Consider the following 14346-nt stretch of genomic DNA (forward strand, 5'->3'; position numbering starts at 1 on the left):
GTTTGAGGATGAGGATGAGGATAGGATGAGGATGAGGATGAGGATGAGGATAGGATAAGGAAGAGGATAGGATGAGAATGAGGATGAGGATAGGATGACGATAGGATGAGGATATGGATAGAGGATGAGGTTGTGGATCAGAATGAAGATAAGGATGAGGTTGGGGATGAGGATGAGGATGAGGTTGAGGATGAGGATAGGATGAGGATAGGATGAGGATGAGGATGAGGATAGGATGAGGATGAGGATGAGGATAGGATGAGGATGAGGATGAGGATAGGATGAGGATGAGGATGAGGATAGGATGAGGATGAGGATGAGGATAGGATGAGGATGAGGATGAGGATAGGATGAGGATGAGGATGAGGATAGGATGAGGATGAGGATGAGGATAGGATGAGGATGAGGATGAGGATAGGATGAGGATGAGGATGAGGATAGGATGAGGATGAGGATGAGGATAGGATGAGGATGAGGATGAGGATAGGATGAGGATGAGGATGAGGATAGGATGAGGATGAGGATGAGGATAGGATGAGGATGAGGATGAGGATAGGATGAGGATGAGGATGAGGATAGGATGAGGATGAGGATGAGGATAGGATGAGGATGAGGATGAGGATAGGATGAGGATGAGGATGAGGATAGGATGAGGATGAGGATGAGGATAGGATGAGGATGAGGATGAGGATAGGATGAGGATGAGGATGAGGATAGGATGAGGATGAGGATGAGGATAGGATGAGGATGAGGATGAGGATAGGATGAGGATGAGGATGAGGATAGGATGAGGATGAGGATGAGGATAGGATGAGGATGAGGATGAGGATAGGATGAGGATGAGGATGAGGATAGGATGAGGATGAGGATGAGGATAGGATGAGGATGAGGATGAGGATAGGATGAGGATGAGGATGAGGATAGGATGAGGATGAGGATGAGGATAGGATGAGGATGAGGATTGGATGAGGATGAGGATGAGGATGAGGATGAGGTTGAGGATGAGGATAGGATGAGGATAGGATGAGGATGAGGATATGATGACGACGAGGATAGGATGAGGGTGACGATGAGGATAAGGATGAGGATGAGGATGTGGATGAAGTTGAGGATGAGGATGAGGTTGAGGATGAGGATAAGATGAGGATGAGGATAGGATGAGGATGAGGATTGGATGAGGATGAGGATGAGGATGAGGATAAGGATGGGGATGAGGAAAGGATGAGCATGAGGACGAGGATAGGATGAGGAAGAGAATGAGGATGAGGACGAGGATAGGATGAGGATAGGATGAGGATGAGGATAAATTAGATACTACTGAAATGCAGTTTCACTCCTCAGAAGAAGGTAAGATGACTATAGGCAAGAAAGAATTGAACCTAAGGCTTGCCCCCGAGACATTAGGAAGAAATGCTGCTTTAGATCCCGCCCAGATCAAGGGCGGTCTATTTTCTTCTTTCTAAAAGAGCGAAAGTTTACGGGTTGATGGGTGCTCTTTAGGTCTTTACTACCTCACATCAAGGTGACAGGATTCGAACCTATGGCCCTCTGTACCCAAAACAGATGCGCTGACCAGACTGCGCTACACCTCGTCTCACCCCCCTCAGCATATAGATCCACCCGATCGATGAACACTCGAACCGAACTCGCCCATCCTTTTGGGCTTTGCTAGGACGCGAGAACCAATCCGAGTAATCAACCGCTTTTTTTATAAAATCTGCCTCCAGCAAGATAGGGCGACGCCAAAAAGCCGTATAGTGCAGGAGCGCTCACATTTTTTTTTGGCTTCCTCTTGATCTTTAATTTTAAAAAATCCGGCTCGCTCTTTTTAAACTACCTGTCCTTTGGACCCAAAGCCCGCTTAGAAGTGGATTCGAACCACTGACACAAGGATTTTCAGTCCTTTGCTCTAACCAGCTGAGCTACCTGAACCACTTTCCTAAAGTAAGTCTCTTTTCTTCATCGAATAGCGCCCTACCTGACTTACCACTTTACTAGTCAGGGAAAAGCCCTTTACTCATAAAAAGAAAGCCCTATATTTTTTCGTTCGTCAAGCTTTCGAGCAGCTCTTTCAACTGCCGCCTAATCTCCTCTCCCAACATGCTAAAGAACCGAGAGCCGCCCAGGGACTGCCGGAGGGAGCTTGCTTATAATTAATATAAAAAGAAGATAGGCAGTTGGTCAAAACAAAAAAAAAAGCAACGGGCTCTCCGCTCCTAGTAACTAAGTAGTGCTATTCTGTCCTCCGAGGGACTGCACCAACACCAAGAGGTTCTTTCTGTCACGTAATTTCGCCCGCCCGTTCCACTTCTGTGCCGAAGGAAATGGGATTCGAACCCATGATACAATCTTATTGTATGTCGATTTAGCAAACCAATGCCTTAAGCCACTCAGCCATACCTCCAAGTTGTTGATTGGAATTTTATGTGCTGTTGGGCAACCAACCGAAGGGCTATCTGATCCGATCAACTGCGTAAGCCGTAGCACGATAGCGTGCGTACTCTTCCTCTATCTATGAGCGAGACTCCATCAAAATCTGCCACTCGTTGGGCGACGCCCTCTTTTCTATGAACACCCCACCACTGAATGATGAACTTTGCCAGTCTTCGCCTCCGACCCGACCAGGAGAGAACACAGAGTCAAGCCAAGCCCTTACCCGCCTGATATGAATTCATATCTCCTTCGTCTGGTCGAGAAGGGAGAAAGCCCGGGGAACTGAACTCGAGTTCGTTCTATTCGTTCTAAAAGAATGCTAACCTAACATCGCCCTTGGTGATTGGCCAATTCCATCGAGATACGTAGGTCTTTTCATGGCTTCGTTCGATAAAGCACTCCAACCTAAAACAACAAAAACAGGAAGATTTTTTAAGTTTAAGGTTGGAGCGAGGGTCGTACAAAGAAGACAGACGGATTGGAATACCAAAACGATCTCAAACGGTAGGTAGAGGTACCTGGGACAGAATAGCGTCCGAGACTCAACAAGCGAGAAAAGCGCAAGCATCCATCTTGCGATGGCTTTCACCTTTCCATCACGCTTGTCAAAAGGTGAGTGCCTTCCTTACTGTAAAGAAGGAGGAAAGGTCCATGGGTTAGAGTAGCCTAGTTAGGTGGTTTTCCTTTTATCCCTCGGGGGTGGGCTTTGTAGGAGTTGGGCGAGATGCAAGACTTTTTCCTAAAGGAGTTAGAGCAGCAGCTAGAGTCGCTAGAGAAAGAAATTGAGTAGCTGCTAGAGTCAAATAAGTAGCTAGATAACTAGATAAAAGAGAGAGAGAGGGATGAAGCGGGTAATTGAGCAATACCCTTCTTAACCCTCGGGTTGAAGAGTCTGCTTTGATAGAACTAGGGCTTTAGCGAACTCCACAGAGGATTTTCTTTTACCATTTAATGAAGAGAGAGGGAGAATTTCTTACTTACTTGTAAGAGTCTGGTTATTTATTACTTACTCTGGACAAGCAAGGGGCCACCCAAAAACGGAAGCCACCTCGGACGACGTGACTATACGGTATTTTATGGACGCACCATTGTATATAAGAACGTGGCACATACCTAAGGTGAGCTGCAGTTGCGCTTTGCTGATTTCTTTCTCAATCCTGAATCCGAACTTGCAACTTTCATCACGAAAGACGCTTTCTCAGTATCTATTCAATTCGGACTTCATGCTCACTTCAGAAATTAAGCTAATAAGGCCTAAAGCTGAGCGACGAGTCTAAACATCTGGCATGAGAATCCAGCGAAGTATAGCGATAAGCACGTCAATTACTCAGCCAGGGTCTCTGCCAGCTTTACCTTTCCTTCCCTCCTAGGTCCGCTAGTGCGGTGGCGCTACTCACTCCAGGGGAATACAAAAAAGTAATAAGAGAGGCACACAGACCAATCAATCGTATCGGTCGTATTCTTGAATTTGGAATGAAAAGAGGAATAATGCTTCCTAGCACGGGACACAGAATAGGACCACTTAGAGTATGCATCCTTCTGGTGAATAAAGTTCGCGCATGCTGAGGATTGAGTCTTTCGCTTATCTCTCTTCGTAGTAGGTACACTTAGAGTCACTCGTCGTCTCTTTTTGCTATCCCTTTCATAAACTATTATAACTTGTACAAAAACTTTCAGCTTGTAAAGGCTCTCCCAACTTGAAGTAATAAAAGATACTTTAATACTGGCTAGTAAAAGACAGGGGTTGTAAGGAGAACCCAATCCCTCAGGAAGGCAATTGGTAAACCATTAGCACTAACTTACAAAAAGCCTTACATTTTTTCTGCAGCTTGCTCTATAAGGAAAAGAACTAAAAGTAACTACTGAAAGGGGTATTGGGCCAAGCGCACTCTCACGTCCGAGAAAGATATTTATTGGAGTAGAGTGTATCCAAAAATGGCGAAGGTTTGAAGACGCTCGACCCTTCTATATTATATAATCTTTTTAAACCAATCTGATGTAACAAGATTTTTAGCCATTCCTTTATGTCTAATTATAGATCTATCATTTTCTAGTTCTAATATATAGGACTTTGGTGCTAAGAAGATTCCATTACGGACATTACATTCAAGTTTAAACTTACCCAATTCCATTGAAGAAATTAATTCGTCAAATAAAGGGTTTCCTAGAAATATAGAATCTGTGTTCGTGTAGTAACAATCAGATAATCAACAACCTTACTACTATCAATCTTATTGTGTATTTTATTAATTATATTAGAGTGTGTTCTAACAGTGCTATCTAGCTTATTCAACAATGTAGATACCCTAACAATTGATGTGCTTTGAATACTATTGTACAACAATCCTAGGATATATATAATGATAGCCTCTAGCGTATATTGACCTCATGTTATTAATTTGTTGAAGAATTTTAAGAAGAGTAAACAAATAAAAAATAAAAAAATACACCCCCACTACCCGCCACCCTTATAGAGATATAAAGGCTTCCTTCAACTTCATCTTTGTTTAGGCAGAGGAGCGGGAAAAGTGTTTGTAAGTAACTTAGTGCAACCCTATTTAAGTAAAAGAAAATAAATATGAATGTGTGTTAAACTGGCATGAAAGAGATGGAATTGTTTCTGTTATTGATCGAAGAAATATATAAAGAAGAAGGTCTTTCTTTCCCTTTATTATCTGACTTTGAAGTCCGAGCCTTTATAGATAGAATGAAGAGTATGAGTGATAATGAATGTGAAGTACCTGCTAATCAGCTATATGATCCTATAATGGAACCGTTGATTCGATCAGCGTTTGCACACCTTCTTTATATGAATAAAATTAATATGGATAGTCCTAACATTAAGGCCTTCCATCCTAATTTTATAAGATTCAAATTTTTGGATGATTTGGTAGCTTCCAAGGGTACTGTAACATTAGGGTCTTTTAGACTTTTTGAACTAATGCCTAGTGCTGCTTCTATGGATAAAACTAAACTCATACAGAAGGTTGAGGATTTGATACAGAATAGAACACTTCGATTACTACTATCCATCTTTATAAACCATATACAAATTGATAAAGAGGGGGACCCAATTGATAAGATCTTAGGTTTTGTTCAATTAATAAAGAAAGCTGCCAAAGGTCAACATTATCTTTATTTTATACTAATGGATTTGTATTTAGACGAATTTGATTCATTTATAATCGATTTACTGCGAAAAGCTGATTTAAAGTGTTTTTGGGTTAGATGCCTAGATACTGGTTTCCTCGGATTCTCCGATATTAAGAAACCAGCTAACTTGCAAGAGGTATTACCACTTCATATTTTACTTCCTGCATGGGGTATTACAGCGAAGGTACGGTCTTGTACCATGGGAGGTGGAGTTATTAGACCATGGAATGGGAAACTATTTTTAAATAGTGAAGGATATCTTCAATGGAACAGGCCAGAAAGTATCATCTCATCGATGTAAAATCTGGTTCAATATATGTGCTATTTAGACAAGGGTGCTAGGTTTTTTTTTTATTGGTGCTAGGTACTTTAAGGGCAGCTAGGTTCTTTATGGGCTGCTAGGTACTTTAAGGGCAGCTGGGTTCTTTATGGGCTGCTAGGTTCTTTATGGGTGCTAGGTTCTTTATTGGTGCTAGGTCTTTTAAGGGTGCTAGGTCTTTTTTTGTTTTATTATATGGCTCTTGTTTTCATTTGGCATTTTCTCTTATAAGTAAATGTGGGGGGCTGGGCGTACGGTAAACCAGTACGTAGGGATTAAGGGTGGGTACCCCTACTCTTTATTGTATGGCTGTTGGATTGTTTGTGATTGTGTTTTATCATCCGTAGTTAACTGATTGAGTGATTCTTCTTTATTCTTTAATAGCTCATATTTTAAAATAGTAGTAGCATCTTGACTACCTAAGTCAATAACATCTTCGTGTGTTTATCCAATCATTTTGTGAATCATAGACATTCTCTCTTTTATGACTCTGTGGTAGTCCTAGTTTTAGGGTATAATCTTTTTTAAGAATATTGAGTTTTTTCCAATCAATTCTGAAATTGGCAGAGGTGGTTATTTCATCAATTTGATCTAAATTAACTAATATCTTTTTAAACCAATCTGATGTAACAAGATTTTTAGCCATTCCTTTATGTCTAATTATAGATCTATCATTTTCTAGTTCTAATATATAGGACTTTGGTGCTAAGAAGATTCCATTACGGACATTACATTCAAGTTTAAACTTACCCAATTCCATTGAAGAAATTAATTCGTCAGATAAAGGTTTCCTAGAAATATAGAATCTGTGTCCGTGTAGTAACAATCAGATCTTGATATAAAAGGGTAAATGTAAATACGAGCACAAGCAGTAATAGCTGCAGACAATTGAACAGCCGACATCTTAAGTGCCTTCCATTCAGCGTCGTCTGATTCAGTACTATTTACCATATAATTAACAATATAATAGTAGTCAGTAAGCTTCTCCTCAGATTGGAAATTATCCATCTTCATATACTCCTCATATTTCTTTTTATTAATATAAATGTCATAGCTTCATCACCTGCTTTCTTAGCTTCTAGTCTGCTTTCATAAAGGTGTGATATAAAGACTTCGAAAGGGCTGGACTTCTTCTCAAACAAATACCCTCTAAGAGGAATAATATCGTAACCTAAATCACGTGCAAACTTTAACTCTTCACTATAAAATACACCTATGAATTTACCTGTAGGAAAGATTAATGTCCCATTTTTATCCTTATAGGGCAAGAATGGCTTTGATATATTTTGGGGGCATACTACATATGCTTCAATAAAGCCAAATAAGCTATCTAAATCCTCACCTTCTAATTTTCTATGCCAGACAGGCACGCCACATGGCATAGGAAACTCTTTCATTATGAACGGATAAAGGGAGTTTACATCATAGTAGAAAAGATTATCGCCCTTAGGTTTAAAGACATCTGAACGACCGCCATAATACCCACGCCTAATAAAAGTATCTTGGTTTTTATTAGGTATATGGATAGGAAATTTATCATCATCTAAATATTTCATTCGAAATATTTTCATGGAGAGCGAGGATATAGTCATCACATCTTCAATATAAATATTATACTTGGACCAATAAAGAGCTTGAGCCTTCAACATCACACCGCCTAATAGATTGATATCTTGTCGAAGATAGGTTATCAAATTATTGCTATGATCCATAATATTAGACACATTCAAATCCTCATGTTGGATAGAGCCTTTAACGCCTAATTCAGGACATAATGTCTTTGCTAATGTATCAAGATTGTTGGGGAGCATAGTAAGTGAATCTCTGTAACGTACTAGGAGCTTATCACCACGATAACTCGTAAAGCTTATGATTCCTCAATAATGTCTTTATTTTATACATATTACTACGTCCCGCATAATATCTAAGAATTATAATACCATCAAATCTCGAAAAATTGTGAAAATAGACTGTTCTAATCCTAGAATCTCTGGATATATCTATTTCTAAGTTAGATATAAATTCAAATACCATCTTAGCACATCTATCTTCAAAGGATGAATATAGTTGCATGTTATTTTCACTGAAAAAAGTTTTAATAGAATATTCAGGATTGGATATAAGATCATCCCCGGGATGAACCACCAAGTAACCGGCTGCGTAAGGCACATGAACCTTCTCATCTATTTGATCATTAGTTTTTTGATTTAGTAATAATGTCTCTATATCAGCTACAATGAAAGGACGACATTCTTTAGTGTTAATTTTGATTGAGTTAATTTTAGTGCTAATACGACTTGTTTTGTACTTAAGTGATTTAACATCAGGTAGCTCACCTTCTACTATATCTGAGTCCATTACATTTGTAATGTTACTAATCATATCTGTTATCTTAGGAAAATCAATGATTTTATAATCATCCTTAGCTATGCTAAAGCGTGTTTTTTTCATTAAATTAGATAGAAATCTCATTAAAAGGTTATTCATGCCTTTGATATATGGTAAGACATTGATCAGCATGAATGATAATATTAGGGAGAAATATGAAAACTTGTTAAGTCCTAAGGATAGCTATAATCTCGCAAAACTTAGCAATGATTTTTGGAAATATAAATATCCTCATATAGCCAATTTGATGAAGTTGATTTCCCTCCTTTGTTGGTTTAGTTCTGTAATGGATACAGGGAAAAGAAAAGGGGGCATATGCAATTACAAAAAGAGGTTTGGATTGGACAACTAGTGAGCAATAAAAATAGACTAATAAGCTCTTTGCAAGTCAATTCCCTTGTCCAGATCTAACAAGAGGTTCCATTGCAATGCCTCCTGAAGAAGGCGGCGTCGAGAAGGTGGGCGAGGATATCCCTTCCCCTGAATATGGCGGAAGTGAAAAGACACCTCTACACTCATCAGTAACCTGGGATGAAACCACAAGGTTACCCGAATCAACCACATCTAAGGGCGGAAGTTCACTTCTCAAGGCTACCTTTTAACTTTGCTCCTATAAGGGATACTGACCCTCATACTGGGTAGAGGTATTGGGCATATCTCTGTGACTCTTTGACGCAGAAGGTTGAGGATTTGATACGTTCCGTATCCATATTATCCACATTTTATCCGCGGTATTCCCCCTATGAGATAAAAAGAAAAAAAAAACATGATTATATACAAAAGAAGAGGAATAGAGCTATTCTCTATGACTAGAGAAACAAGCGGTGTTATTTTAATTACGAGTGGGATCTTAATTGAAGGTATGTAGTTTCATAAAATAATTACGGGAATAGAATTCAGGCTGAAAAGCGCGAGACACAGAGTCAGGGGTTTACAGAAAGTGGAATGTGGAATGGATAAAGAGAAGAGGTCGAGTAGAGCGCCAACAAAAGACCAAAGAGACAAAGAACCACCAGCGGCTCCACCTACCTGGCGAAATCACAGATCCACTGACGCTGCATAGGATGAGCCGCTTAAATGGCGCCCTCCTTTTCCTTTCTTCGGAAGTTTTTGGGGGGATCGAACCCCGCTATACTAGTCTGATCCAACTAGAGTTGGACCAGACTGAAGCACCCTCACTTCCGGCTAAGCTGGACGAGATCCGGAGGAGGGAGCTTGCTCGGTTTGGCTTCTTCTTCTTAGACTAAATCGCGATAGCGAAACCAAGCCGTATAAAGGCAAACAGCCCTTCAAGCATAGCAATAGCTAAGCCTACTTATTGCCTTCCCCCCTTTATTCGGGGACTTGGGCCTTACAAGCTCATAAAATGGCAATTCTTCGCGTTTTAAAGACTTTTCGAGTTTGTGAAAGAGTAGGGTGAGGGATAAGGGGGGAAGCCAGAAAATTTAATGGAAGGCTTCGTTCGCTCTAACGCTCGTTTAGTAGACAGCGAGTGGAGTGCATAAGCCCCTTTAGAGAGAGAAGAGATAGGGGCGAGTACTACACGAGCTCGTAAGTCAAGTACGGAACGAGCGAAGGAGAGCGACCTCATCTTGCTTGCTTCTGGCGAAGCTTCTAGAAGGCCCACCACTTCACTTCATAGGAGCGATAGCGAAGCCGTATAAAGGCAAAGAGCTCGTATAGCTCGCAATAGCGAGCCTACTTATAGCTTTGCTTTTTTTTCTTTACTTTCCTTGTTAAGGTCCCGCGGTAAAGTAAAGAAGATCATCAGTAAGAGTGGTTGCTATTGACTTCTCGAGTATGCAAGGTGAGTATGCAAGGCCCTTTTTTCATCTTTTTCGGCCTGTTGGTACTTGTTGAATTGAAACTCGATAATCAGAATATTCGCCAACATTACCTATTTTTTTAGTGGATTCGGGGCAACCCCGGGGTAAGTAAGTACGTGATTTCAAATTGCATTTTATAAGCATATGATCCTCCTTTTACTGTTAAAGTACCATCTCCGCCTTTGCTATCTATGCTTCCTGGTCGCTCATTCTTCTACTTGACTTCCAGCTACTCTCCTCTGAGCTTAAGAAAGGTTCAAAAGTAGCTTTGGTTGCCGCTAAAATCGGATGTGATTTGAGTAGTTTTGAATTCCAGAACTGGTCTTCTTTCGGGAACTCTCTTCTCTAGGGATTCCTATTCTATTTCTATTGACTCTTCGCCGTCTACAACACAAAAAGTTTTGGTAACTTACTTACAGATTGTATCTTAAATAAAAGAAAGATCAACATCCTTTAAGCTAAGACTAAGGAATGGGGGGAAGACTACCGATCCAACAAAAAGACAGACGACGAAGCTACATCGATCGATTACAAAAAAATCTGAGTCAGTGGTGGCAGACCCTTTCCCGGCCCCTACAATCAAGCAACCTCACCAATGTGAATGAAAGAAAGGGCACCACATACATCTCGACTAGTTCGTGCCTGCGGAGCGAACAAAAACCTCTTATTAATTATGATTCCGACTCCGAAGTCCGGATATTTGGTTGCTTTGTACTCGACCCATGTGGTTCGGCTTGTTGCGCCACCTCACTTAACCAAAGATATCCGAGAATAAGTTCTACCAGATATCTACAGCACTTGCTGCTTCATGCCCGGTTGCATCTGACTCTGCTGGTTCACCTTCTAAACAGGTCTCCGCACCTGAGACACATCCTTATCCTGTTGCTTATTCTTTTTCCTATATTGTGGTGGCTTATTCAGCGAGCTGGAGCTCCTACTGTTCCCGCGCCAGCTTCAACTCTAGCTCCCTTCGGCCTCGAAGATCATCAGGTTCCATCCAACTCACTCTAGTTTCTATGTTAATTGGTTTTGTACTTCTGCATGTTGGGAATAAAAAAAGAATAATATTTTATACTTACTTAATAAGTGATCAACTAGGTTTTTAATCCCTCGCTGACACTCTTTTGGGCTAGGTTAAGTTGGAGGTCGTACATTTCACCAGCCCAATCAATAGGGACAGACACGTCCCAAAATCCGTTATCCCCCCTTCTGGTTATAATAGACCCAGAACCCCTGCATACCTTTTTTCTACCATAAGGCCTCCCTGGCTTCTTATTTAGGTTCTATCTTTTGTAGATTAAGGTCTGGAAAGTACCTTTGCCCTGCCTGATGCTGTAGCAGCTTATACTTATGCGTTGTATCCTTACTCGGCTCGGCTGACCTGTTGAGAGGACAAGAAAAAGAAAAAAAAAAGAAGTGGAGTTTGGTTATGTTCGAGTGTGTAAGCATTTATTTCCTCGGTCGATTCGTCTGCTCAAAAAGCCTATAATTCTTATCCAATTGCTTCTTCCATTCCAATAAGTCTTATGAAACGAATTCGGCTGGAGATAGGCATTCGGATTCGTTACTTGGGGCTGATGAGGGTAAGGAATCCGTTGTTTCGGGATAAACTTGATATCTGAGTTTGGCCTCGGCTTCAAGGGAAGAATTCCTCTTCAGCCGGTTCAGATTGAGAGGGAAAGAGCAGCCCTAGGCTCCGCTTCTTAGAATGATGCCTGTTGTATGATCTATCGGATTTTTTTATTCTATTCTCGGTGCTGTTTTTCAGCGAATGAAAGAAAGCGCTGATTCCGCAGTTCCTTCATCAGATTTGGGTGCTTTTTGAAAGAGCTGCTTCTGCGAATGACTCAACGGATACTACTTAAAAATTTCCCATATATATATTAATTTAAGGAAAAACGTCACCCTCGTTGCAAGAATTGGTGACATAGGGGGGATAGCCGGAATGATAAATTAGCCTTCACGGGGCTCCCGTAGGGTCTATTACACCAACATCAACTTAGGCAAGAGCGTCTTTCACAACTGATTCAACAACAACCATTCTTATTTTTTTATTATCCCGGGATCAGAAGCAGAAGGCTAGGCACCAAGGCTACAAAACTAGGCTATGAAAGCAGAGAGAACTTGAAACTCCTAAACCTAAGGCAGCCTTTCTCCTTATTATTTATCTTTAATAAAATCTAGCACCAACCTAATCCAAGAATGTCGATTCTTCTCTTTCAAAAGACTTTTGCTATGAAAAGCAATCCGCCCAATGAGCTACGGCTAGATGAGCTAAGGCCAGGGGATTCCTCAGGAGTCAGCTTACCTTCTTTTCTTGGTACCCTTACTCACCAAGTCAAGATCCAGAAAAGAAGGGAAGCTAGCCCCTCTTACTAAAAAAGGGGAGGACTTGGATTGTGATAGATGCAATTTATCAAGTCTTGATTGAGGGCTTTGCACTTCACGGTCTCACCTCAAAAAGTAAAGGTTCTTACTTTCAATTCAAACCGTTAGATGATAACTTGGTATGGAAAAGGGTTCTCCGCGTCGCATCGGTTTTTCATAGACCTAACCTAAAATGGCACCCCCCCCCCTTTCATCTGCATCTAAAAACAGTGGTTAGGCCTAAAATGGCATCGGTTTTTCATGCGGTTAGATTCCCCGGTGAAGGTGAAATGCGGTCCGGGAACACTTTGGGGTGAACACCCATCCGAACAAGTAGGGTCAATAGTTCAGCATTTAGGCCATAACATTTAGCAACAAAAAAATCTTTAACCCAACAAGTGCTCTCCGAACCAAGCTAGATAGTCTCCTATCACTAGGCTCACCAACCAACATGGACTTTGATTCTGATTATTCCTATCGGATATCAAAACCATAAGGATTGTTTCCATCCATGAGTTCCCATATTACATAAGCGCTCTTGGGTGGGCTGGGCCATTCCATCAAATCTTTGAGAAGGGGCCCAATCTCGTATTTGATGGTCGGCGTGGCGATAGGCTTCGCTTCTGCGACTGCCTCCCCAGCCGTTGCAAAGACTGAGCGAGAACGGTAAGGGGCGCACAAAGAATGTCGTTGCGCGGGGATGCGATTAGCCAAGCTGGGGCAAAGAAAGCCGTCCGGCCCCCTACCGGATTAGGAATGCGAAGGCCTTTCCTTCGAAAGGAGACCGGGGAAAGAAAGAGCTATGCTATTGACCGACCCTTTCGTAGTGACTTCGAATCAATAGTCCTATCCTTTTTTTTGGTTTATTATTTTTTGAGGCGGGCCGAATAGAGAATGAAATGCAGAAATACGGGAAGAGTTCCAAACCTTTTTTTTGGTTTAAGGGCTGATATAAAAGGGTGCATGTAAATACGAGCACAAGCAGTAATAGCTGCAGACAATTGAACAGCCGACATCTTAGGTGCCTTCCATTCAGCGTCGTCTAATTCAGTACTATTTACCATATGGTAGTCTTTCAAGAGAGCTAGGGAACGACACAAAAGCGGTTGGAATAAAGGAATCTATAATCTCACTCCAGCCAGTCTAAGAGGAAGAGACAATCATACAGAAAGGCAAGATAAAGATATTCACTCGCCTGAAATGGCATTATTCATCTAACTAACTCATGGCTGATGGCTTTCGGAGAGTCACACTCAATATGAATGCTCCCACTCTGTGCCTTAGGCTGGTCAAGCCCGAAGGCATAAACCAGGAAACTCGTACCGGAGCGGATTCTCCGATATTAAGAAACCTGCTAACTTGCAGGAGGTATTACCACTTCATATTTTACTTCCCGCATGGGGTATTACAGCGAAGGTGCAGTCTTGTACCAAGGGAGGTTGAGTTATTAGACCATGGAATGGGAAAAGGTATGATGATTTAATAATCAGGCTTGCGTCCGCATACGAGGATTTTGTCTTTTATCTGCCTGCCTTTATGGACTTCCGTGGTAGAATCTATCGCTCTGGTATCTTACATTTTCATGAGCGTGATTTATCTAAAAGTTTATTAATATAGATACCAGAGCGATAGATTCTACCACGGAAGTCCATAAAGGCAGGCAGATAAAAGACATATTGAATGGGCTTCAAAATCAAGGATTTCAAATAAATAAAGATGTTTTAGAGTTCATTAAGAAGAATCGTACTACTTTCGAAAAAGAAGGACTTATGATGCCAAGGATTCAAAGCACATCAGTTGTTAGGGTATCTACATTGTTGAATAAGCTAGATAGCAATGTTAGAACACACTCTAATATAA

General features: G+C 41.1%; 1 protein-coding gene and 1 non-coding gene across 2 annotated transcripts; both read right to left on the reverse strand.

Annotated features, from left to right (window-relative positions):
• On the reverse strand, positions 1859 to 1932 carry TRNAF-GAA. The gene has a single exon. It is a non-coding gene; the product is annotated as a tRNA-Phe (tRNA).
• Positions 6916 to 8263, reverse strand: LOC109342313 (DNA polymerase-like). Its single transcript, XM_019580323.1, is given in 2 exon segments — positions 6916 to 7762; positions 7764 to 8263. Coding segments are annotated over 2 exon segments (1347 nt in total).

This window comes from Lupinus angustifolius, chromosome LG03, assembly GCF_001865875.1.
Source record: "Lupinus angustifolius cultivar Tanjil chromosome LG03, LupAngTanjil_v1.0, whole genome shotgun sequence".
In the NCBI taxonomy this organism is placed as follows: Eukaryota; Viridiplantae; Streptophyta; class Magnoliopsida; order Fabales; family Fabaceae; genus Lupinus; species Lupinus angustifolius.